We start from the raw sequence: 24,034 nt of genomic DNA on the forward strand, positions 1-24,034 counted from the left end.
GCCGCCGGGGGGCGGGGGGGGGCGGCCCCGACGACTTAGGGAGGGGGAGCAGTTGCCCCCCGCCGCCGCCGCCGCCTGACCGTGGGCCGCGAAGCGCGGCGCGCGGCTCCCGCCTCACGCGGCGGCGGCGGGCAGCCCTCAGGCAGCCGCCGGGAGGGGCCGGCCGCGGGAGGGGTGGGCGGGGTCGGGCCGTGCCGCCGCGCGCCCTGCCGCCGCGGGGGGGGGCCCGCAGCCCCCGGGCCGTGAGGGAGGGGGCGGCGGCCCGTCCGGCGGCCCGGCGTGCTGCAACCATGGCGACGCCGGTAGTCCCGCCCCGCCCCGCCCCGCCCCCCGCGGGGCCGAGCGGCGCGGGATTGGTCGGGGGGCGGGCGTTCGCCCTCTGCCCCCTGACCCTGCGCGGCGGCGGTGGCGGCAGCGGCAGGAGCGGAGGCTGCTGCTGGCCGTTTCCTGGTGGCCTGGCGGCGGCGCGGGAGGGAGGATGCGGCGCAGGTCTCGGCTGCTGCTCTGCTTCGCCTTCCTCTGGGTGCTGGGCATCGCCTACTACATGTACTCGGGCGGCAGCGCCGCGCTGGCCGGTGGCGGCGGCGGGAGGAAGGTGAGAGCCCAGCCCGGAGCCCTGCGCGGGGCGGGCGGGGAGGGTCCGCCCGCTCCGTACCCCGGCGGCGGGGCGGCTCGGACCGGGCTGGGGGCGGTGCTGCCCGGTCGCCGGGGCGGGAGCAGGGGCGGCAGTGGGTCTCCTCACCCCCGCGGGGTGCGCTCGCTTTCAGGCGGGGTGTAACTCCCCCGGGCTGCTGCTGCTTCTCCCCCCCTCCTCGCCCGTCCTTCCGCCCGCCCGCCCTTCCCCAGCCCCTTTCCCGGAGGCAGATGCCTTCTTTGTGGACTTCAGACCGGTTTCAGCCTCGTCACGTCGCTCCCTATCCAACTGCGGCCGGCCACGTCCCGGGCCGGGGGAAGTTGGCGTGGGAGGGGAGGGCGGGTGAGGGCCGGAGCTGCGCTTCGGGGCGGGGAGGGGGCCCGCCTCGGCTCCGCTCCCCTCCCGGCGGATAACGTTTGCCCCTGCCTTCCTTCCTTCCCCCGCCGGCACCGGAGTCGTTTGGGCTCGTGTTCCCACCTAGAGAATACGGGAGGATCCGAGCTGCAGATGTATCTTCCCCTTTCTTCTCTTCTTTTGGATGCACAGCGGTTTCCTTTCTCCTTAGCGCTATGTCTAAAAGATACCGTTTTCTGATCGGTTTTGCAATATTTCAGGAAATAGCTGGATTTGTCACATTTCGTGTCTGTGCTGTGGAAGGTCTGTATTTTTTTTTTTAATGTCTCAGTTCCTAATGTTCAAGAAGTTATCTCTTAGCAGTACAGGAGTAGTTTTTCATTATTCTGTCTGTCAACTTAAGTAATTTTTTCAATGTGTAGTAATTCATTGATCAGGGAAATAGCTGGAAGTTAAGTATCTCGTAGTTCCCGTTTGTGTCAATCAAAACAGGTTTTTGTGGCATGATGTAGGAAGTGGCAACTTCATCCGCTAACTCTGTTTAGAAAAAATAATTATCAATAAGTGCGCTTTTTTGTGGGCTTTTTTCTCCCCAAAGACTAGCAAAGCTGAGAGGTTTTAGAAACTGTTGTTTAAGCCTTACATTTTGGAATAGGAAAGGTGTAAAAGCACCTAATAATTGCATCATTTTTCGGAGAACCCCAAAACGAGAAATGGGAAGAGGGCAAGAGAGAGAAGTGTGCTGCAGTTAAGCAGTGTTACTTGCTAATAAATAGCAGTTTCCTGTTGTATGAAAAGTAGTTCTTTTTAAGTCTAGCAGTGTATAAGAGGAATCTTCTTATGCTGCTTTGATGCAGCTCGTTTCATCGATGCACGTATTCCTGGTAAAAATCTGCTGACGACTGATTCCTGTGGCGGGTCATGGAAGCAAATACTTGCGTGATTACTTACGTGAGCAAGGGTCTAGCGAATGAGTCGCTGCTCGATGGTAATTGGCTCTCTGTTCTGATGTGTCCTGTTTTATTTTCTCCCCGTAGCTTAGGAATGTGTTCAACAGCAACTTTTGACGTAATACATGAAAGTAAGTGTGAAGTGTGTATCGCTAAGTACAAGCTCTTGGTCCTCCAGAGTAAGTGCAGCAGCAGAAATAGATCAAGCATGTGATAAAAAGTAAGGCAGTAGCCTAAAGCCTTTCTTGAGGAACCACCAGAGTGTATTTAGAAAGTAAAAGCAATCTTACGCTGCTGCTGATGTATAATGGGATAAAGAAAAGCTATCAAGGCAAATATATCTGCAGATAGGGAAACATGTTTTTAACTCTTACGGTGTGTTCCATTTGGAGTTTCTAGACAGATCTGCAACTCTGTTCAATTCATTTTTACTGCTGGGGAAACTGCACTGTGGGGATAATGATTTTCCCAAGGTCACCTAGAAGACTAGGTGAGAATAAAATAGAAATGAAACTATTTTTTTGGAGTATGAGCATGGTACTTAATCTACTAGAACCTTATGCTGTTTAAAATTGATATTAGTACGAGTTTTTATTATGGTTTTAAGACATCTGTGATCCTGATACTTGCTTCAGTAGTATCATTTATTGTCACTCTGTGCAAAATTTAGTAAACCTTACTGATCTGGGGGGGGTTTAGTAAAGATAATTTAAAGAGAATGAGACATTTCATAGGCCTGAGCTGAAGCTCGGGGCTAGGCTTAAAAATGTGAAAGTTTAAAGTAATGCCATGGTAAGGAAGAAAGTAGGTCCTGTGACCACAACAAACAAGTGGGGAAATTAACAATTAGGTGTGGACTGGTAATTTAGGATTCTATTTTCTGTCAGTGAAGCGTAAAATTTAATCCTGCGCCTCAGAGTAGGTTAGCAAATGTAAGTAGAGGAAGATGTGTGTAACGTAATATCTTTTGAATCTCAATAAAGGCTTATTAACTTAGTGTCAGACCCTGGTATAAAGCAAAACTACAAACTGTCTTAAACTTATGAACAGAAACCCTGCTGTAGTGTATGTGACTTCATGTAGTCCTTATTACTTGCCCACTAATTCAATATAATGGAAACAAGAGTTGCTTACAGAAGAACATAACTTTTAATAAATTGAAGTTTCTGCCATGTTAAGTCTGTAAAATTATGAAAACTGGGAGGGGATGGTTCTTCATTTGTGTAAGTAATTTGCATGTTAATTACAGATCTATTTATACAAACAGGAATGTGTTTTTTCCCGTAGGGATGATTTTTCTTCACTACACAGACCCAGTGTGTTATCCAGACATACTGGACCTGTGTGGTAGGCAGCCAGTCCCATGATGTGATGAACACCACCACTTCCCTTTCTCTACAGTACAGTTAGAGGTGTCTGCCCTTTGCCAGGATTGCACACAAGCAAAAGAAAAGAGTGATTTTTTTTTTCTTTGCTTTTCTTATTAGAATAGTGTCAGCATTAATATTAAGCTTCTACTTATTCTGGGTCTCACTTACAACCTTTCTAATGAGGTCTGTGAAGCTATCTGGATGTTGCAGTGTGCGGTACAGCCTTGCCTAAGTTTTTGGCCCCTGGCAATGCACAGCTCTGCCTGCGGTGCTGTGGCCTGGTAGGAGCTAAGCAGGCATGAAAAGGTCTAAAGCACAGAAAGCAGAAGCTGTCTGGTTGGTGAATGTGTAAATAATAATAACAAAAAAAAAAAAAAAGTAGGAAAGTGCAATTCTTCTTATTCTGGACCTAGGCATAAAAACTCTAGTAGAAAGAAATTGTCTTCCACGTCTGGAATTTAGGGTGTGACAACCTTTTTTTTGTGTGATTTTTTTTTTTTTTTTTTTTCTTGAAAAGAAGGAAAAGCTAGAGTAGCCTTTCATTCAAAGCGTGCTTTGGATGGGGCAGTAATGTGTGGGTTTTTTTTTTTTTTTTTCTTTCTCCTCCCTTCCAGTAAATCTCCAATTATTGTAAGCATGAGAGCACTATGGGTTCAGTTCATTCCTTTTCCAGCCGGATCACTGAGTTGTAGATTGGAAAGAGTGAGTCTGATTCACTTGTTTAAAGGTTAGAGAAACAGTTCCCAAAACAGAGGCTGTGACACAGAAGAAAGCAAGTTGCAAGCCTAACAGTTGTGAGACTGAGAAAAGTGTGGGCTACTTTTGTGTTCACTTAATGTGTTTTATATTAAAAAGCCTTTGGCATGGAGGCTGGAACTTCCCTTCTTTTTGTGGATGAATTTTCTAACTCATAGCAAAAGTGGTTTATGCTTTGTGTCTCAGACTTGCACAAAATAAAGCAGCTTCTGCAAGATGGTTAGAAAACTATTCATACCTTCCCAAGCCAAAGTCATCCTGATGATGTGATCCCCTCCTAAGACTGGTGTGAATTTGAATTTATGTATTTGTTGCACAGGTTTTGAGTCCTTTAACCACTGAGCTCTTGCACAATAGAGTGACTGGACTGAAAAAAAACCAACACCAAAACCAAACAACAAAAACCACCCGAGCTAAAACCCCCAGCTGTTTTCTAAAGAACTTACTCTTCTAGGTATTAAGAACAGAGCCCCGTGTAATTGAGCCCTTCAGGCTGGACAGAGGAATGTCTGCATCTTGTTGAAAGCACCAAATGCTTCACTGCTGCCAAGAGTGAAATCCTCCTAGGCATGCCCTGAAGGAGACCTGTAGGCAGAAGGGGGATTTACAGTCAAAAGCTAAGGCACCAAGAGAGGCCTGCTAGGTTAAGCCGCAGCGGAGCCAAGGTTTGGAGCCTTCTGGATTTAGGTGCCAGAGTGCTGACAAGCTTTTGCATTTGTTGCCCTGTAAAGAACGTCAGTTGTTTTTAAATTGGACCTCCATCCCCTCCCATGCCATCTTTGCTATCTATAGGAGGAGGCCAAGAGCAATCTTCTGGTAATGAGAGATGGATTAACTTTTGCCAGTGCTTCTTAAATTTAGAAACTTCCTTCTTTTTCATCATCTTCACACCCGTACCCCCCCTAAAAAAACAAACAAACAAACTAAAAGCCAAACCCCAAAACCACCTTGAACTAGAAGCTTGTTACTCTCTTGGCTTACTGGATTTACTGGCTGTAATGGAACGAATTGGATAAATCTAATTTACGGTTAGCTGAGCCACAAGGAGGCAGGCTTCTCCTGTGGAACTGGTTATTGCCCTGTATACAGTCCTACGATTTTCTTTCCATATTCTGGTGTTGGTTTTGTGTTTTCATTTTGGAGCAGGCTTTTGATAGGTGGCTGTACCATGCTAGCTGAGATGAAATAAAGCCGAAGGTAAAAAGTGATGCTTTGCTTGAGTACGTGACTAATTAAAAGTGACTGGATTGCTTTGGGGAAAGCAGTGGAAAAAGAAGCAAGCTTTGTAAGTTCTTGTCCTACAAGGATAAAACTTTAGAATAACTCCTTTCAGCATAAGCAAAGCTTTCTTTTCCTCTTTCTTTTCTTCTTTTTTGGACCCCCTGAACTCGTTCAGGTAACTGGTAAATGAGGCTTTTATTGCCATTATGCATAACCTACATGGGAGAGCAAGAGCTCTACGTATACTCTAGATTTAGTGTACCTATGTTTCTTTTTGAAGGTTTAAGTAGGAAGAAAAAAGGAAATGTGTTTTAACTTCAGGTGCATCAACCTGTTGAGAGCATGAAACTGGGGAGCATTAACTTCTTTTGGTTGTTTCTCTCAAGGTGTGTGAAGGCTATACGGCTGGTTTTTGGAAGGGGGTTAAAAGTATCCTCCCCAGTTCTGTTGTTTTCTTTCCTCTGAGGAAGGCATTGCCTGTTTTAATTGCTAAATACTAAGTTTAGTTTGCTGCAGCTTTTTAAAATGTAACTTCAGTCCCTTATATGATGTGACATTGGATGTGATTTCTGATATCTTGATCTTTAGACAAGTGAAGATATCAAAGGTTAAAAAAAAATCAAATTATCCTGTGTCCTTTCTGTGGCACTCGCTTCCTAGAACGTGCAAGGAGATAGAAAAGGATGTTCCTCTGTATAACAGGTAACAGTTTCTGCTAATAGATGTTTTTCTTCTATACAGTTCTGTAATAAATGGGAAAGAAATTAAATGCCCAGACACTTCAATAATAAAGCTGTCCTCCTCTCACTGGAATGTAGAATGAGTCTTTGAAGTTTGTGGTACATGTATGTTTTCTTAATTTAACATATGTCACCTGACAAAACTACTGTCTTGACAATTGAGTCATTTATTTTTGTGGATTACTTCATAAAATTTAACTTTGAGTGCGATGAAAAGACAGTCAAATGCAAATTTAGGTCTGTGGTTGTATTGGGCTGTTCCCTGCTTCTCCCCTGCTATTTGAAATGCTTCAGTGGGGGGTTTTCCTATTGATACAGTGGGGTAGTGAGAAATTAATTCTTAGGTAGAAGACTGTTGTGCTGTCCCCTGCAACCTGCCAGATTAGTAACTGATGACTCTGGCTTCGGTACAGATGCTATCGCTCTTGGATTGCTGATAGCTCTTTTGTCTCATAAATGGAGAAGTAGAGCAGAGCTGTAGTGATAGCAGAAGGGGCTGGGGAAACAAGAATGACTTCTTCGGTAGTTTCATGTGGAACAGGGTAGTTAACTAGCTTTTCCCCTAGTTTTTCCCTTCCACGTGGGTACCGTAGTAGTTTGCTGTGCTTCTCTGTGATTTGCTGTTGCGGTTTGCTGCTTACTGTGATCTCAATATACAAAGTTCATAAGTTGTAGTGATGTCGTTTGACAGATAGTTTAAATGAAGTGTGCCATGTACCCTACCTGTTCTGTCTTGTCAGTCATATGTTTTGAGGTGTATTGCAAATAAGTGCCAGTTGTTTTTCCCATGTGTTCTAGATCCTTCCAAACATACAACATACAAAGTGATAACACTTTTTTTCTAATTTAGGAAAAGCACTGTATTACTTCCTGTGAAGTAAAAGAATATTAAAGATCCATCTTCAGTGGTAATTACCAAAATGAAATTGTCGTCACTTGGTCTTTAGACAAACCTAGAAAAACAAATTATAAACCATTTAAACACATGTTGGAGTACTTCAATCTCGGTCTTCAAAATTACATGATAATTCCACATTTTTTCCTTAGGAATACTGATTATTTTTTCCTCTTTTTGTCTTTTCTTTTGGGCATTTTTTTCTTTGGTTTACAACATTCTGTGGTATCCAAGTGTTTATGTGTAACTGATACTGTTAAGCTGATGGTAGGTCGGATGAGAGATGTGGTATGGTCTGCCAGAAGTACCTGCTCACAATGATACTCTAATACTGAATAGAAGGTAGACCTTTATATTGGTACTGGGTGTCACAAGACAATAACCCTTGTTGCATGCCTAGAAACAGTTTAAAATTAATAAGTCCAGCAGAAAGCTTAGAAAATGTTTTTGATTGGCTTTTTGCTAACTACATATAATTTATAAATTTAATACAGTACTTTTGGTTAAGTTAAATCTATTTGAAAAGAAAATATTAGGACACAGTTGATCCTGTGAAACTCAGGTGATGAATGTGAGCTGCTCAAATGAAGTCAATGCAAATGATAAATATAAACTTGTATTTTAATTTAGGTTGATTTGGTCCACTTAAATCTTTTCTTAAATAAGCTACTCTTGACAGTAGTTTAGCTGTAGCGGTACAAATCAATGTATAGCCAGGAGTTGTACAAACAGTTTTTCAACTCCCTGGCTATTGATAACTTGTTACTAAATGTGATTTTTATTAGGACTTAGTGGAGAAGCTGTATATTGCTGACATGTTGGCAATGCCATGTATTGGCAATATATTTGGATTCTAATAATGAATCTACAGGAAGCAGTGAGACATTTGCGTTTATTTTTTTTGCAGGAATGTGGGGCTGAATGTCATTGCCCAAATATATCAGGATAGTGTGGAAACAGAATATCAGTGTGGGTGTTACAGAAGGAAATGCTAAGCAGGTTGTTTTATTGCTGTCATGTAATGCAAAGTGGTGGTATCTTAAGCTATATAAAGTTTAAGACTTGCATGCATTCTTTCATGCTGTTTGTTTTGAAATTAGTGGGTGCTCGTCTCTTCTGCTTTTCCCTTTGATGTGAGCTTTCAAAGGAATGAGGGAAGATTGAGGGGGGGGAAAAAAGTTAAATGTCCACATCAAAATGTTTGTTTTATGTGTTTGGGAATTTAAAGGCACAGTGTAAGATCGTCTAGATAACACTAGAAAATGAACCATTTCATGTTCCCTCTGGGTCTGTTAGGTTCTTTCACAGAAAGCTTCACACTTCTCCCACTGAGTGGAAGTGAAGATGTTTAAATATGTGGTGGGTTTTTCACCATTATTTGGACAATGAATTATTTTATGAAACCTATGTGTTGCTGATGCATACTGAGTAAATGCTTACCAGTCATTCTCTAAGTGTTCATTTGCCAAGTATTCTCACCATGAGTGAAGCAGTCCTGGACTATTTATTGTGTCCTGTGGCAGTCGTTAATGATCACGAAAGTGGAAAAAAAACAGCATCTGTTTTCTTTCTGTAAACTGTGACTGATACATCCCCTGTTGGAGTATAGTGTATTTTAAATTTCCATTGTGGCTTTCAGGTAGGCCTTTTTGTGTTGTGGTGTTGTTGTTGCTTGTTCCCTTAGTGTCTATAAACTTGCATGTTAAAGGTGTTTTTCTTCTGAGGAAACGAAATAACTTGTTCGTATGATAGCCTTCCAATGTAGCCTGTGCAAATTACTATCAACACTTTTTTTTCCTAGCTGTCTTCTCATCTGTCTAAACTGTTTATTTTCCCCGCTACCCCTTTTTTATACACTGGTTCTGTTAATTGCCCAGGGTACCTTTATTGTCATTTAAACAAGTTAAAATATGCTAGTTCAAATAGCTCCACCACCTGACAGAGCACGTCTGTGTAAAGGGACTATCCAGGCAGATGTTAGTTTTGAGCTCCGCTTATGAAATTCAAATGGGAAAGGAATGAGAAATTCAGAAAGCCTGAATTTTAGAGCATCCCATATATCCCCCAAAACTGCTATGTAGTGCACATCAAAGGCAATAATTTGGATTTGTCTTCTCTATAACTATGGTCTCTTATGGAAGAAAAGAGCCTATTGAAAAGGTTGCAGGTTCAGTTGTTAAATAACTTTTTTTAAGTTGTAAAGTTGTTGTGAAACCTGGGAACTCTTTTAAGGAAAGCAAAGAGTAACTAGAGATTCTGCTGAGTTCAGGCATTAGCAAAGTGCAATAGGCTGTTTGTACTGAGTAACGGGACTCTGCTTGAAACAAAAAGACTTCAGCCAAGGAAAGATTATGCAAAGAATTGGCACCAACTTAATGCTATTGTGTACAAATCCTCAAAGAGCTATGACTTGATGAGGAGAAAATGTTTTCTCCTTGTATGAAGTTCCAAATGTTTAGCCACCCTGGAAATAATCAGCACAACTGAAATTAGTTTTGGTTACTAAAATAAATTTGCTCTATCTGGCCTGTCAGTTTAAGGATGGTCAATAAATACAAGAGTGTATATATGGATATGTGCTTTAGTGAGATTAAATTTTAAGGTGTTTAGATGGCTTGGCTTTTCTTTTCTTGCTTCTCTTAAGTGAAATGGAAAAGTCTGTTTGTTCAGGTACACTGAAGTTCTCTTAAGACCTTGGTAAGGAAAAGGAAAATTTCCTTCTCATTAATTACTTCACTTCGTGGCAAACTGCTACCGACTAATGGTGGGCCAGCCTGTAACTTACAGGTGGTTGTTCAACTGTTGGGAAATGTCCCGATCACAAAACCACTACTGTCATAGGTGGGCATACCAAAAATGTGGGGGCAATTGAATTACAGTGTGTATGTGCTGGAGTGTTTTGCAAAATTAGGTTTGTGTATGTTGTCCAGACAGCGTAGTAAGTTCTTGTTATGGGTGCTGGCATGTCTTCTGCTACAGTGGAATGCACTGGTCCTCCTGGTCACCATAGCAGACCATCCATCAACAGCAACCTCGCTCATTTTTCCCTGCGTTACCTAGTTGGAGCAAATAGGAGGTGTTCCTTGGTCCTCTGATTTGTGCTCTCAACAGTGCCAACAGCCACTGGCCTGAACACGTGCTGTATCATTTAGCCTCAAATGATGAACCGACTGTTCTGCTGTGTGGAATAGTTATTACCCATATACACTAAGTTAGTGAACACTTTTAAAAGATTTTAAAGAAATGTTCCTTTTAGTTTCACTGACGCAGCATCTAGCTTTCTTTTGGTGTTCTCTGTAGGTGCTGATGGTGAACAGTAATTGTAGCAAGTGCCATGAGGAACCTGTGAGAGAGCTGGAGCTTGACTCTGTTACTTGGTGCGCTTTTAGGAACAGTTCTTAATACCTCTTAAACTGATAGATGTCTAGCAAAGACAATGCCCCCACCCCATTTGCTAAGCTGTATACTTTCTGTTAATAAGCACGTCTTAAGAACTGACGGGTCTTGATAGTTCAATAAAAAGGCGTTTGAAGTCTGAAAGAAGTAGTGGGCAGTGACCTAGCACACAGCAGAGCTTCTTTGCATCTGTTGGTTTCATACTTAATATGCAAACAGTGAAGGGGGAGAGACTTGACTTCTTTGTACAGCAAAAAGTGTGTCTGAACAGTTTTTGAGGAAACTTTTTCGTTTTTCTGTATAGAATCCTAAGTGCAAGTGCTGTTTAGCCTGATAGATTCTTGGTGGGAAGATTGAACTGAGTGGAAGATTGCTGTACCACCACTGAGGAACCACAAGACTTAGAAATATGTTAGGGCAGAACTTAGACTGATCAGAGGAGAGAGAATTTTTGAAGGACTTGGCTGCAGTGACTGTCTGGTTTGTGAGAGACATGGTAAGGGTTCAGTACACCTCATTAAGGTGCGATTGTTCAGTTATTTCAAATACTTTCTGAATATTCTGTAGCAAAAATGAGCGAGGGGTTGATCTTGATATTCACTTTAGCCTAGACCTAAAGTACCTGGCTTTACACACAGCAAAAGCTATTTGCTTAAAAATCCAATTCAGTTACCTGCTGAGATAACTAATGTGGATCATAGTGCTGTTCTAGGAAAAATACTTCTTGCATCCTGGGAACAATAGCTAGAAAATCAAGATGATAAAATCAGTGTGCACTCGTTTAATGTTCTCTCTCATATGTGCTTGCAGTCCCTAGAGCCAGAAGCTTAGGCAAAAACTGGTTTTATACACATGGATGGTCTTGGAGTGTGACTTTTAAAAAAGGTTTTTTTGATTGTCATTATTATTCCTTAATGGTTGCAAATGTTTCAAATTTGGCTGTGATTATGTCTTTATTTAGTGATATGCTGAAGTAGCTGTGTGGTGGTTTTTTTTTTTTTTTCTTAAATTAAGCATGTAGAAAGTATTTTTGACAATTCCAAGTAGTACTTGCTAGATTGTCTGTGTGTGAGTAATCTTTTTTTTTGCTAAACTTGACTGTTGTAAACCCTGTCTGACAGTATTGGAAAGTCTGGTGAAAAGATACCACCACTTGTTCAGGACACTTTTGACCATTGTTTGCATTATAACACTGTCTAGAGTGCCAGTTCTATTGTGCAAAAGATTGAATGATCTTAACAGGTTATTTCTACACCATGAACTTCAGAAAAGGGCTTCTTCCTAGCAGGATTTAGATACCAATGTGTGAATACTAACTGTGGTCTTAATGGTAGCAATTCTCATGTGGTCATCTTTTGGTCACATTTTACCCAAAGCTTAAACCTTTTTATCTATGTGTATCTCCACAAGCTATATTAGATAATTGGCTTTAATGTATTAAAACTCTGTAATTGAATGGACTTTAAAAAATGATAATGTCCCAAGTTATAAATCATGGAAAAGGTAGCTCAAGCATTTCAGTCTTCAGCATTGAAGTGTGATGAGACATTACTCTGCTAAGCTTGCTAGAATGTGGGTTTGGATCTAATATGGTAGTGAAGCTATGCAGTGAACCACATCTAGTGTCTAATCTTAGTGTGGTTGATGTTGACCACTTCTGAAACCCTCAGTTCACGCTCATTCAGTTTTGTTTAGAATTGTGATACTCTAATGTTTATTTCCAAGGGCAGCTAGGGCTGAGATGCAGGCAACAGTTTGGAAATATCATGGCATTTGTCCAGGTTAACTGTGATTGTGACTGTTATCTCATGATGTTATCCCAGTTACGCATCTGGATACTTACAAGAAAATTTATATAAAAAAATCTTTCTTCTACTTGCTGAATGTTCTATATTCTGTAATGATTTTTTTTTAACTTAAAGAAATGTCTTTGGTGTTCCAAAAGGTCTATCTGAAAAAAAAAAAAGACGACAGTTTAGGGATGTTGTTTGAGTCTTGGGGTATGGGAATACTTTGGATGTTACTTCCTTTGAATACTTTACAATGCCTGAACTGATTGCTTTTCAATTGTAAATTGCTTTGAAGATTTTTTTTTTTTTAAAGGAAATCACTGTGGGAGCGATTTGGTAAAGTCTTGTGATAACTTCTAAAACGATGCTAAGAAACGTTGGTCTGCGATGAAAGCCAGTTCATAATGATGAATAAGCACAGTGTTGGATGTTAGTGGGTGTATGTACTTGATAGTCTTCAGAGACTTTTTCTTTTTTTTAAGACATGACTAGTAGAACTTAAGTACATGAGATGGTAATTTCTATTAAAATAGTCCATAGAAGCACTGTAATTATGGCAGTTCTCAAGACTAAACACACTTATTTATGTATGTAAAACAGCTAGTAAGCATCTGCAGTTTGCTTTGCTTATTAATACTTTTATGTTTGAATGTTATATACTACCTTATTTGAGTTTATCCCTATTACCCCTTAGCTATATGACTGTGTCACTTTCCTCTTTCACTGTTGTAATACTTTGTCAGAACATCATGGCACATGGATTTTTTTTTTTAAATAATCTTTCAAGTAAGGCAGGGTTTTAGGTAGAGATTGTAATTTATTATACAAGTGAGGGTAGATGTAAAACTGGTTTTGACAAAGTGTACGTGTGACTTTTGGGATTTTTTTCTGTTTTTTTTTTTTTAAACTAAAGACAGTAGCCTTTTTGTAGACACTGATACTTTGCTGTTTCTTGTACAATATTTGAACTAGTCTGACATTTTTTTGCCTCAAAACATGAACTTTGCAGTGACACAGCTTGCTATCTGAAGTTTCAAGTGACTTGAAGACATTTGTCTGCTTTCGTCTTCTGTAGGTTAAAGTAATATGCACCTTTTCTTGGAAGGAGGTGATAGGGAGTGTTAAATGATCAGTCTGGAAAACACACTTTCAAATAAGCATCTTATCAGAAGAAATTTTTTTTTTCTAGCTCTTTGTGATCAGGTAGTGCTTGAGGATATCAGTTTTCTAGCTCTGAATTTGTTTAGCTGATTCTTTTGTCAGCTGAAGGAAGAATAATCTCCAATGGGAGCATTTTTTTGGAAGTTTGTCAGTGTAACTGTTCTTCTGGCAACTATGCAATGTTTTCATTTAGACTGTTCTCATGCTCTTACTGGCAGTAGGGTGTAGCAGCTGGGATGCCAGCAAGTTTGCTTTCTTGACATGGTTTAGTCTTCTCTTTCAAGCTTATCAGTTTAAGACAATAATTCTGTAGTATTTTTTCCCTGTATTTGGATGGCCTTTTGCCATTATACAAATAGTGAAGAAACTGTCTTATACAAATAGTGAAGAAAATAGCAATGAAATGATAGGAAGTGCTAGTACTGGCTTCCCTTCTGGTTTTGGAAGTTACAGTGGTTATTGCATGCCTGAATGCTATTTTTTGCTCATAGTTCAGTGGTCAAGCAGTTGATTCTCTTCTTCCCAATCTTTCTGAATGCTGGATTTTGCCAGGAAAACAAAGCTTTTCCCAGCTCCACCAGTAAACAGCAGTGCTTGCCAGTTAATACAATGGTGTTAGCACTGATAGAACTACTCTTGAGATGGGAATTGTCCCAATGGTACTGTTTGAATAGGTGAATAACATGGTATGGGCTGTATTTCTGCCATTCCTTTGAGTGCTGGCATGCCTGAATGTGTGGTCTTAATTTGTCCATGTTTACTTTTAAGATTAATCCCCTAAATACTTTAGCCGAGAGTAGTATTCTTTGCTGCTGAAGAAAATGGCAATTACTGGCTGATGTCTAGTAAAAGCATTTTATAGTGGGAGTAACTAGTCTGTACCATGATACTAGTAATCGCAGTTTCTGTGTTTACTTATCCTACTATAATCTATCTCACATGTAGCACTATGTAGTTTTTCAACTGTTAACTTGATTCTGCCTGTTGTTTTCTGGAAGAGCAGTTCTAGCTCTCATGCCCATTCTGATAATAGAGGTGACTTGTAACGTACACTGCACTCTGACTCCTTTGAGGATTGAAGTTGTACAGCAGAAGTTGTATTAGGTCTATTTGCCCAGTTTCTGTACTGTGCTCTTGGTTTGTATTTGAATCTCTAGGGGCTGTACTCTTTGTATCTTAGTTGAAAGAAAAAAGTACTGTGTAAATAAATAGCACATTCTCTTTTTCCTGCAAGTATGAAAAGCTACTGATACTGACATGACAGTATTCTTGCCATGGAATAGAGAATGTACGGTGAATGCTTCTTGGGAAATCTGCTATTTAACCAGGAGCTTACAATGAGAAAGTTAGATGGTCACTTCATTATTTTTTACATTAACTAGAACTTTTATGATCCTAGATTTAAGCATTAAATAATTGTATACTGGTAGAATGCAAAAAAGAGCTCAATGTTTGTTTCAGTAAGTAACTTTAGGAACTGGCTGCTTACATTTCCGGTGCCCAAAACTAGTGTTTCCATGGAAGAAGGGCTACAAGAATTTGATGATTTTAATAGTATCTGGCACACACTATCACACATTTTACTTGTGTTCTGCAACAGAAAAGGGAACAGTTGTGCATAACTTTCATCAGTTGCCAACAAAGTATCCTGTGTAAGAAAAGGAAGAAAATAGGGTGAAGATAAGCTGTAGGTCAAAAGTTGAAGAAAGGTGTGCTAAAGAAGCGTAGCCTTTTACTTCCCTTTTCTCTATCTCGAAAAATCATCACAAGCTCTAAGAGAACAAATGTGTGTTTTACTAATCTTACCATTAGTATAAAATGCTGCCTGTATTACCTGTTTTCTGCATGAAAGTCAAATCCAGTTGAACTGAAGGAAATCTGGGGAGAATACCATGCTGCAGATTCTTTTCGTTGATGCTCATTTGTACTAATGGCAACAATGTATAATTTTTGTTATCCTATTAAATTCACTTAGCTTTGAGGTTTGCGAAACAGTATATAGTCTCTGTGCTAAGAATAACAGTGCAGTTTTAGACTGAGCTATTCAGTATACCCATGTACCAAATTTACTTTTAGGCAAAAGCAAATATGAATGGGAAGCTGTTCTCTTCATGCTTATGTTTTGTTGTTTGGGCTGTTGCATCCCTCTGCTTGACCGTTCTGTTGCTTCTTGACAGCTCTGTTTCTTTTTCGGTTGTGTTTGGATTTTAATGATGACAATTAGGTCTTTTCGTAGACTGTGTCAGCTGCCTTCAAGTTTCCATTAGCAGAGAAGGAAGCTTCTAGAAATGGAAACCACATCCGTCGCGACACTACAGTGTCTTTTTTGGCAGCTGTAGAGTGTGGTGTATATAGAGAGAGAAATTAAATACATGGTTTCGGGGTGTACAAAGCTAAAAAAATATGGCAGTCGTGGTGCTTCATCCTAGGATGCCAGGTGATTTGGGTTGTGCCTACTTCTGGTGGGTACATTTCAAAAAAGCTTTCAGATCAGAGTAATCTATACAAATCTGTTTTGTAGAGCCACAAACTACACTTCAAAATTAGCTGGAAAGATTCAGCTGGGTGGGTGAACCCGCAAGGAAAGTTACAGCTTGAACTGTGGCAAAACTGAGGTACTGAAAATCTTCTAAGAGAAGCATTAGTTTACTCTGTAACTATCACTGTGACTCCAACCGTTGGAATACTGGGTATAAGTTACCTTTAAAGCTAGAATATATGTCTGAAAGCTAAAATGGATCTGCTTTTTTCCATTGATGGCTGTTTGGGAATTCACAGTAACTTTTGGCAGGTAGTGAATTGGGTTCTGTTGAGCATGGGGTGCCCATGGCTTCCACCACATTCAGTGCCTTTCTGCAGTACGAAACAGTTGGTGTCAAACTGGTTTTTCAGTCTTGCTTTCTTCTTGGGCCACTGCTTCTGCTCATCAGTGCCACTGATGCTAGAAATGTCAATGCCCATCTTAATATTGCATGACTTCAGCTTATTTGAAAATTGATCAGAAGGTTTTTTGAGAGGAGATCTGCAATTATGAAAGGGAAGTGAAATTGCCAACTTCGATGGTAGGTTTGGGCTGTTCATTGAGAGAAGTTGTGTATCTCACAACAATATTAGTTTGCCAAGGCTCTGTTTTGCAGCTGCCTTAGAGATGCACTAATTCTGGATGTGTTGCGTGTTCAGCATACCTCTCCATCCACCTTAGTTACTTAAAACAAAATCATGTTGCTGTAAAAGAAATTGGAATGGAGATTTCTACTATTGCAACAAGAAATAGCAAGCACCATTTTTCCAAAATATTTTTACCATTTGATGTAAACATGCTATTTTACTTTATAAACTGTCTGCATTGAGTGCAAGTGGAAAGTATTATGTCTTATAAATAAAAGCTAATTTAATCTACTTGTGATATTTTTGCCGTTGCACTGTTTACAATCTTTAAGACTTCTTAAATATGTTTGAGCTTGTTTCTTTTTGAGGATGACAAAATGCGTCCGATTTCCTCTTTCACATCACCATTTACTCTGTGCTACAGTTTGAAGCAACAAGGGTGTCAGAGCCTTCAGTTTTCTACATAAGGCTGCAGACCAACACCTTATTTTTTCTAGATCTCAGGTTACTAGACAGTTGTAGTGGAACGTGTTTTCCAAACCAGAGAAATGTTGACCTGAAATATTAGAGATAAGGATGTTGTAGTAACTTTCTCTATAAAGGACTGACGAAGTAGAGTAAAATCCACGTGGACAGGTCACTTGTACTTTATTTTTGTCTGTAGGAGGAAATGCACTGGTACTGAGCTACGTCATGGTATGATACTATGACCATATAGTCATGATTAATGCATAAGTATACTTAATTAAAAAATTGTCAGTCCTCTCTTCCCCCCCCCCCCCCCCACTTTCCTCATTGTGTAATCTTAACTAATAGGAGTGAAATCTTGATATACATTATTATTTTCCTCCTTGAGAGTTACAGAAAGTGATAACCTTTGGGAGCCCAAGTAGCTCCTGGGAGTCCTTGAAGAAGCATGTTGTTCTTTATAACAAAGTCTTCTGCAGAGCCTGAACAGCATCTTGGGCATACAGTCATCATCATAAAAAAATCTTGGTGTGTAGCCAATGCTTGAAATTCAACTATGGTTTAGTAGGCTTTCTTTGAATCATTGTATAGAAGTAGTACAGAGGCTACCAAACTTACAAGTTAAATTGATGTTCATTTTCAGCATGATACTGGAAAAAGTCAGTTCCGTGTTCAGAGGGTTAGTTCATCGCTCTACCAAGCAGCATAGTCAGCTCTGCCCAAGAAGGGAGCTTTCATTTGTTTTTTTTTTTTTTTTTAATAAAGATCACATTTCTCCTTCTGTGCTAACTGGCTTTCTTTGCATCTAGTAACTGTGTGTTATCCCTCTGATTTTTCTCTATTTCTCCCTTCCAGTTCATACTTGATTGTTGTAAATAAGTAGCCATGTAGTTCCTATTCTCACAGATAGTTTTTTCTGAGTATCTTCCTACAAAGTTACGCTATTTTGTTGTTCCAGATTTTAAGGAATTTGGCTGACAGTAGGATTATACTGGGTTCTCTGTTTTACAGTATTACTTTTTTGGATGCAAGTGACACATGTAGACATTGACTTAAAAGAAAATAGAGTTCTTGCCTGTTGAGATTTTTCGGCCACCAGTGCAGCCCAGTACCCTTTGGGGAGGAAATTAGGTAAAATGTTGTCATAAAACAAGAATAATTTTTCCCCCCTCTTGATTAGAGAATTCTCAAATTAGTGTGAAAGGGGGAAGTTCAGAAACAAAAATAACATGATTATTTTCCTGCTGGAGGGAAAGTGTGACGCAATGCTATACTGAGGAATATAATGGTCTTATAAAAAAACCAGTTCTTCAAATTGAGAGTGTGTGTTGGGTGGTGGGAGGGTGGATTTCAAAGTTTACTACGTCAGGCAATTTGGTGTTTCAAACTGAACTTAGATATGAATTTTTATCAAAGATTTTGAATGAAAATTAACTTAAAGATGGCTTCACAAGGACATTTTGAAAAACAGTTCCTGCCAGATCTGAATTTGTTGTCATTGTGGGCTTTCTTTTTTCAAAGAAATCTGCTCTAGTAGCAGTCTTGGAGTCTGTGTTTGTGTGGCATGGCATATCTCCAAAGGCTTGGGAATTAGTTTCTGAAGAGTGGTGATGTAGCTATTTCTTTATTTGAGCTGCATACAAAATCAACCATCTTTGTTCTGCTCATTCCAATGTATTCATTCCAAAAAATAGATATAACCCTCTCTTTTTTTTCTTTTTTTTTTTTTCTTGAAGCTTCTCTTGCCTATCTGACATTTTCAGTTTCTTGACTTCAAGAACTGGTTTTCAAACCCAGGAGTTTGTATTTGCTGAGAGGGATATAAAACTTAACAATTCTGCCTTTCACATCTGAGATTTGTTTGTAGCAGGTACTGATGACAAGAGTACAGTATGTGAACTGCAGGGAAATAAGCTCTGTTGGTGCAGATTTATCGACACAGATGTATGGGTAGAAATTGCCACAATGCAGAAACTCCCTCAAATTTAGCCTCTGATGCTGAAGCTATATGTCAACAGCTAGATTCAGAAGCTGAAACATTATTTGATTATTATAAGCAGTTGAGAGCGGCTTCTGGATTTTAAAATCTTATTTTAATGTCTTGGACTGTAAGCTATACCTTTGTTGTACTTTAGTGAAGCCAGTATAAGCATTTATCTGATGTAAGAAAAAAGCAAACCATTCAGTGCCTTTTTTTTTTTTTTAGCGGCAACATACAGGAATTCTTGCCTGCTTTTGCCCCCTCTATCCATGTGACTGTTTTTAAGGGTTTTTGTCAATCTGCTGTGGTTTTCCAGTTGAAAGGTTAGATTTTTCTAGCAGTCTTCCTTTCCCATTGCCATAATAGTAGTATTGCCATACTCTTGAGTAGCTTGTTTTCTGATCAGAAGGCAAGTCTTATGGAGTATTGCATGGGCACTTATCTGTTAAGTGGGTGAATAAATAGTCTCAAATTATGCAGAAAGCAAATAAAGTGACATAGTTATTTTGTTAAAAGCCAGATTTTAAATGTGCCCAATTCATTGTAATTACTGATTGACTAGTTCAGTAATTGGCCACTTCTGCAGAAGGTGCATCTGGTAGCCTCAGACCGCTGGTGAAGTGGTCCTTGCCTTGAAGTTTTGGGAAATGGGATACTCGTTGTCAAGCTGCCACAAAATTCCAAGGTAATCATTGCGGAAAAAATGGTTCTAAAAACAAAGCTTTCTAATTCTGCACAAACTTTCATGGAAGTTTTTTATGAAGAAAAAAAAAAGCAGGTTTTCCTTGCCCTATTTCAGAATTTAATTTCTCAGGAAATGCATGTACTGAGGGGAGTGGAATTCTTATGTTGAACACAGTATTGGTGCTCCTGTGTCTAATAAACTAATGTTTTTGATAGTTTTAGGTGTTATGTTTTTGAAGAATGTGCTTGGAAGAGATGATTAATTGTTGTCAACTGTTATGAGGCTGAGAGTTTTCACTATATTTAAACTTCTCTTTACTCAATATTGTCCTTTAAGGGGGTAAAAACAGCTGTTTGTCAGTACAGGATATGTCTGAATAAAGTTTTTATTTTGAGTGCCCATATCTAGTCCCCAGTATTGTTATTCCCACACACCTCCTTCCTCTCTTATTTGTGGTAGATTGAACTGATATTTTTGAACAGATTTTTAGCTGAATCGTTGTGGCTTTTCCTGTGGAGGAGGAAGAACATAAAAGGAAGAAAGAGTTTGAAGAGGGGTGTTACTGTATTCAAAGAGAGGTCTGGTGTTGAACTGTAGATATTTTCTCCATGTGTCTTGCTCAGACAACTGTGCATGACAGAGTATGTTTTTACAAGCAGCTATGAAATTCTCCTCTTTAGGGGGTGGGAGAGGCTGCATTGTTGCAGATATTCTTATTGGCACAACAGTATTATTATTTTTTTAAATACAAGTAGTGAATTCCAAAATTCAAGGGCAGAGTCTGTCAGCTAATACTGAAGGTATTTCAGTGCCTCTAAAAGTACAATGCCTTTCCTTCTGGGCAATCTGTGTTTCCATTTCCTCCCTGCTTTGGGGGTATGCAGTGTGATTGGTAGCATCTTGTACCTCATGTTTTAGTCTGTCTGGTTAGACTCCAAACAGGAAGCCTATGAACAACTTCACAAACCCTGTGATTTTTGTATTATGTTGGAAGCTCTTTTGCTTTGATTCTAAAAGGCAAGCGGTAAAGAAGAAAGCTTCACAGCAAGGCATACAAATACCTGTTCTTTGGTTTAGCTGTATTGTACAGTAATAAGCGTAGCCTATAAAAAGCATTCTGTTATTTTCTTGGCTCCTTCTTGCTGTGAAGATCCTTTTTCTAGTAATGCGACAATTTTCTGTTCTTGTGTCTATGCTAGGATATGGGTAGACTATGAACTCCTTTTTCCTTATAGCAGCAAATATCCTAGTGAATGCCATTGAGAAAGGCTGTTGCAGATGGAAGTAAGTCAAAGTAATTGCTGTTGCTTGCAAGTTTGGCTGTGCTTTCTGTGAGATTTCATTGTCAAAAGGATTGTGGGGTGAATCCGTGACAACAGTAGAGTGCAAGCCCACAGAACTGCTGTAGCAGACATAGCTAGCACCTTAAAAACACAGCAGTGTGTCTGTGTTGCAGTGGAGATTAGACCTACTCTTCCTGCTTGTGAATGACTGAGTACTGTCAGCCTTGGCTCTCTGGGGTGAGCGGGATATGTTTTGGTGTTCTCCACCACATTAGGGTGGATTACAGTGCAGTTTTTGGGATGTGGCTTACCCTGTCAGGAAGATTTGACTCTCTAGTTGGTGATAAAAGACTGCATTTGCATGAGAGCATTGTAGAAAAAATACTTAGCACAGGGTAGAAAGGAGATTCTGAAAACAACAAGGGTGTTTGAGGGCCATTCATTTTCAAGTCAAGCAAATGGCTATAGCTCTTCATTCAGCTGTGTTCAGCGTGGTGAGTTAACCTTGGCTGGCCATGGGGTGCCTACCAATCTGCTCTATCACTCCCCTTCCTCAACAGGACGGGGAGAAAATGTGATGAAAAGCTTGTGGGCTGAGATGACAGGAAGATCACTCAACAATTACTGTTATTGGCAAAACAGACACAACTCAAGGGAATTAATTTATTTTATTACCAGTTAATAACAGAGTAGAACAAAAACTAAAATCACTTTCCCCCCACCCTTCCCTTCTTGGGCTCAGCTTCACTCACAGCTCTTCTACCTGCTCCTTTCCTTTTGTCATATAAAAGCACTGTAAAACTCAGTTGTTCTTTTAATCTTCTACTTGTCAAACTCTTAAGTGAGTAGAAACTCATGACATAACTTAATGTGGGAACGTAGTCAGGCAATAGAGTAATCAACAATTCTGGTGCACAGTTCACACAATTTACAGTGTAGTAAAATGTGCAAGCTTGTGAACACAAGAGCTGTGACGAGATAAGGGGCTTCTGTGTCATTAATAGCATGACCATGGATCTCTGACAACTTTGTACATTTTTATGTGGTATTGGCACATGTGTTAAAAGATGTAGATTGCTGAATGAAACAGCAGTGGTAATCAGTGCTCTGTGTGTGTTTAAAAAAAAACAAAAGTGGATAATCTAAACAGACATCTTCACTCTTACATTTTGAGGAAAAAGTGCACAGGATAGTACCACTGATGTAAAATAGTTACTAGTCTTGCTAGAGGTCCAGTTAGCACATGTGTGAGGGCTGTCATGTGATAATAGAGTTGTTGGACAACTGCAAGAGGATGTGGTAAATGGCCATGTCTCTACCTTGCCACTGTTAAAAGTTTGGTTGCCTTACAGTGCATGTCACTAACATTTATGTGGTTTTCTAAGAGTTTTGAGCCACTGTCCTTTATTTTTGTGTATAAATTGTGGTAAGGTAATGCATTGTTTGGAACTGAAGCAATACTGATTAGGAAACAATTTTCTGTTACTTTGGGACTGTCAGTCTAACTAAAAGCAGTCTAGCTCAGATGGGAGCTGACTGCTCTGGGCTTTTGCAGGAACCCTCTTTTAATCAGCTTATTAACATTAGTAGGTTTATCTGATGTCAGTTACTTTGTATCAATACTTGCTTAGCAAGAACAGATAATTTAGTGGGCAGTACTGCTGGGCTAGTAAAAGAGACCTTGCTAGACCCAGCTGTTCTGCAACTCATGAAGCAAAGAGGGAAGAAAGCGGAGTTTGGGAAGGGAGCAGGACAGAAGCTCAACCCCCCCCCCCCCCCCCCCAAGTTAGGGTTGAAGAAAGGCAGAAGAAGATACAAAAGGATGTATACTGAAGGGGTATTATCAACACAGCACAGTAGGAATAGTCGTTCTGCTTTAGGAGAAAAGAGTTGGCAGAGCACAGGGAGTGGGCACTGTAGAGCTGAAGGAGCAGATGGGTCTTAGTGAAAAGAGGGTAGATCACAAAATGAATTAGCATGTTATTTTTGGTCTTGTGCCTTTAAAGTGACAATGGGTAGACCAAACACCTGTTCTTTATCATCACTTTTTAGGAAATGTAAATAAGCCTAGATGATAATTCACTTTAACATTTCACCTCAGCTTACTTTTAAAATATTTGCTGGTGTGTTCGCTCCACATACAGATGGGGTATTTTGAGGAAAAATGAGGTTTTTGCAATGCTGACAACCTACTATTAATATAGGACAAGTTTAGAAGTTAGTTAACTTAGGAACCAATTAACTAATTTTGGTATTGGTGTGTATGTAGAACTGATATAAGAAGTTGGTTCGGTGCATCTCTGTTGTTGATCTGTGTGGTGAAGAGAGGCCGTTTGCTATGTTCCACTGAGGTTTCTAGGACTTTGTATCCATTTTGCGTTTCTCATGTCAGGAAAGCTTGCATTAGCTGCCAGTCCTTGGAGTGCACTGTGCTTGCATAGAGGACAAACTGTTGGAGGATCTTGCATCTTTGTTAAGTAGGAAACTACAGGTAGAGTCCTGGGGTAAGACTTTAGCTTTGGTTTCACCAGGAGGGGGGATGCTTTGAGCATGCTTGGGCTGTGCCTTAAGTGCTGCGAAACTCCAGATGTAGACACAGTGCAAACTTACATCAAGGAGTACCCCTTTGGCATGCTAAATCACTATTGTAGATGCAGCTGGTGTGAGCCACATCTATTACTTCACTGCTAATGTTTTCAACCAGCTGTAATCTGCTTACTGAATGCTTAATTTATAGAGTCATAGAATCGTTTAGGTTGGAAAAGGCCTTTAAAGATCATGAAGTCCCCCTGTTAACCTAGCACTGCCAAGGCCACTGCTAAACCATGTCCCTAAGTGCCTTATCTACATACCTTTTAAATACCTCCAGGGATGATGACTCCAGCACTTCCCTGGGCAGCTTGTTCCAATGTTTGACAACCCTTTTGGTGAAGAAATTTTTCCTAATATCCAGTCAAAACTTCCCCTGATGCAACTTGAGGCCATTTCCTTTTGTTCTATCACTAGTTACTTGTAAGAAGAGACCAACACCCAACTCACCAGAGTCTGCTTGAAGGTAGTTGTAGAGAGTCATAGGGTCTCCCCTGAGCCTCCTTTCTCCAGGCTGAAGAACCCCAGTTCCCTCAGCTGCTCCTCATAAGACTTGTGCTCTAGACCCTTCCAGCTTTGTTGCACTTCTCTGGGCACACACCAGCAACTCAATGTGTGTTGTAGCGAGGGACCCAAAACTGCACACAGTATTC

At 40.3% G+C, this 24,034-nt stretch overlaps 1 protein-coding gene across 2 annotated transcripts in view; it reads left to right on the forward strand.

Moving 5' to 3' along the window:
* The first annotated feature begins 478 nt into the window (after positions 1-478).
* The window catches only part of GALNT2 (polypeptide N-acetylgalactosaminyltransferase 2), a 99,853-nt gene continuing 76,297 nt past the window's right edge, over positions 479-24,034 (forward strand). Inside the window, exons 1-2 of one of the 2 annotated variants that reach the window (XM_086461014.1) lie at positions 479-595; positions 21,675-21,686. In XM_086461014.1, the coding sequence (XP_086317140.1) occupies positions 479-595; positions 21,675-21,686 (129 nt within the window). The remainder of the gene's footprint in view (positions 596-21,674; positions 21,687-24,034) is intronic. The other variant, XM_086461013.1, reaches the window with a different exon arrangement.

Source organism: Leptosomus discolor, chromosome 2, assembly GCF_034619465.1.
Source record: "Leptosomus discolor isolate bLepDis1 chromosome 2, bLepDis1.hap2, whole genome shotgun sequence".
NCBI lineage: Eukaryota > Metazoa > Chordata > Aves > Leptosomiformes > Leptosomidae > Leptosomus > Leptosomus discolor.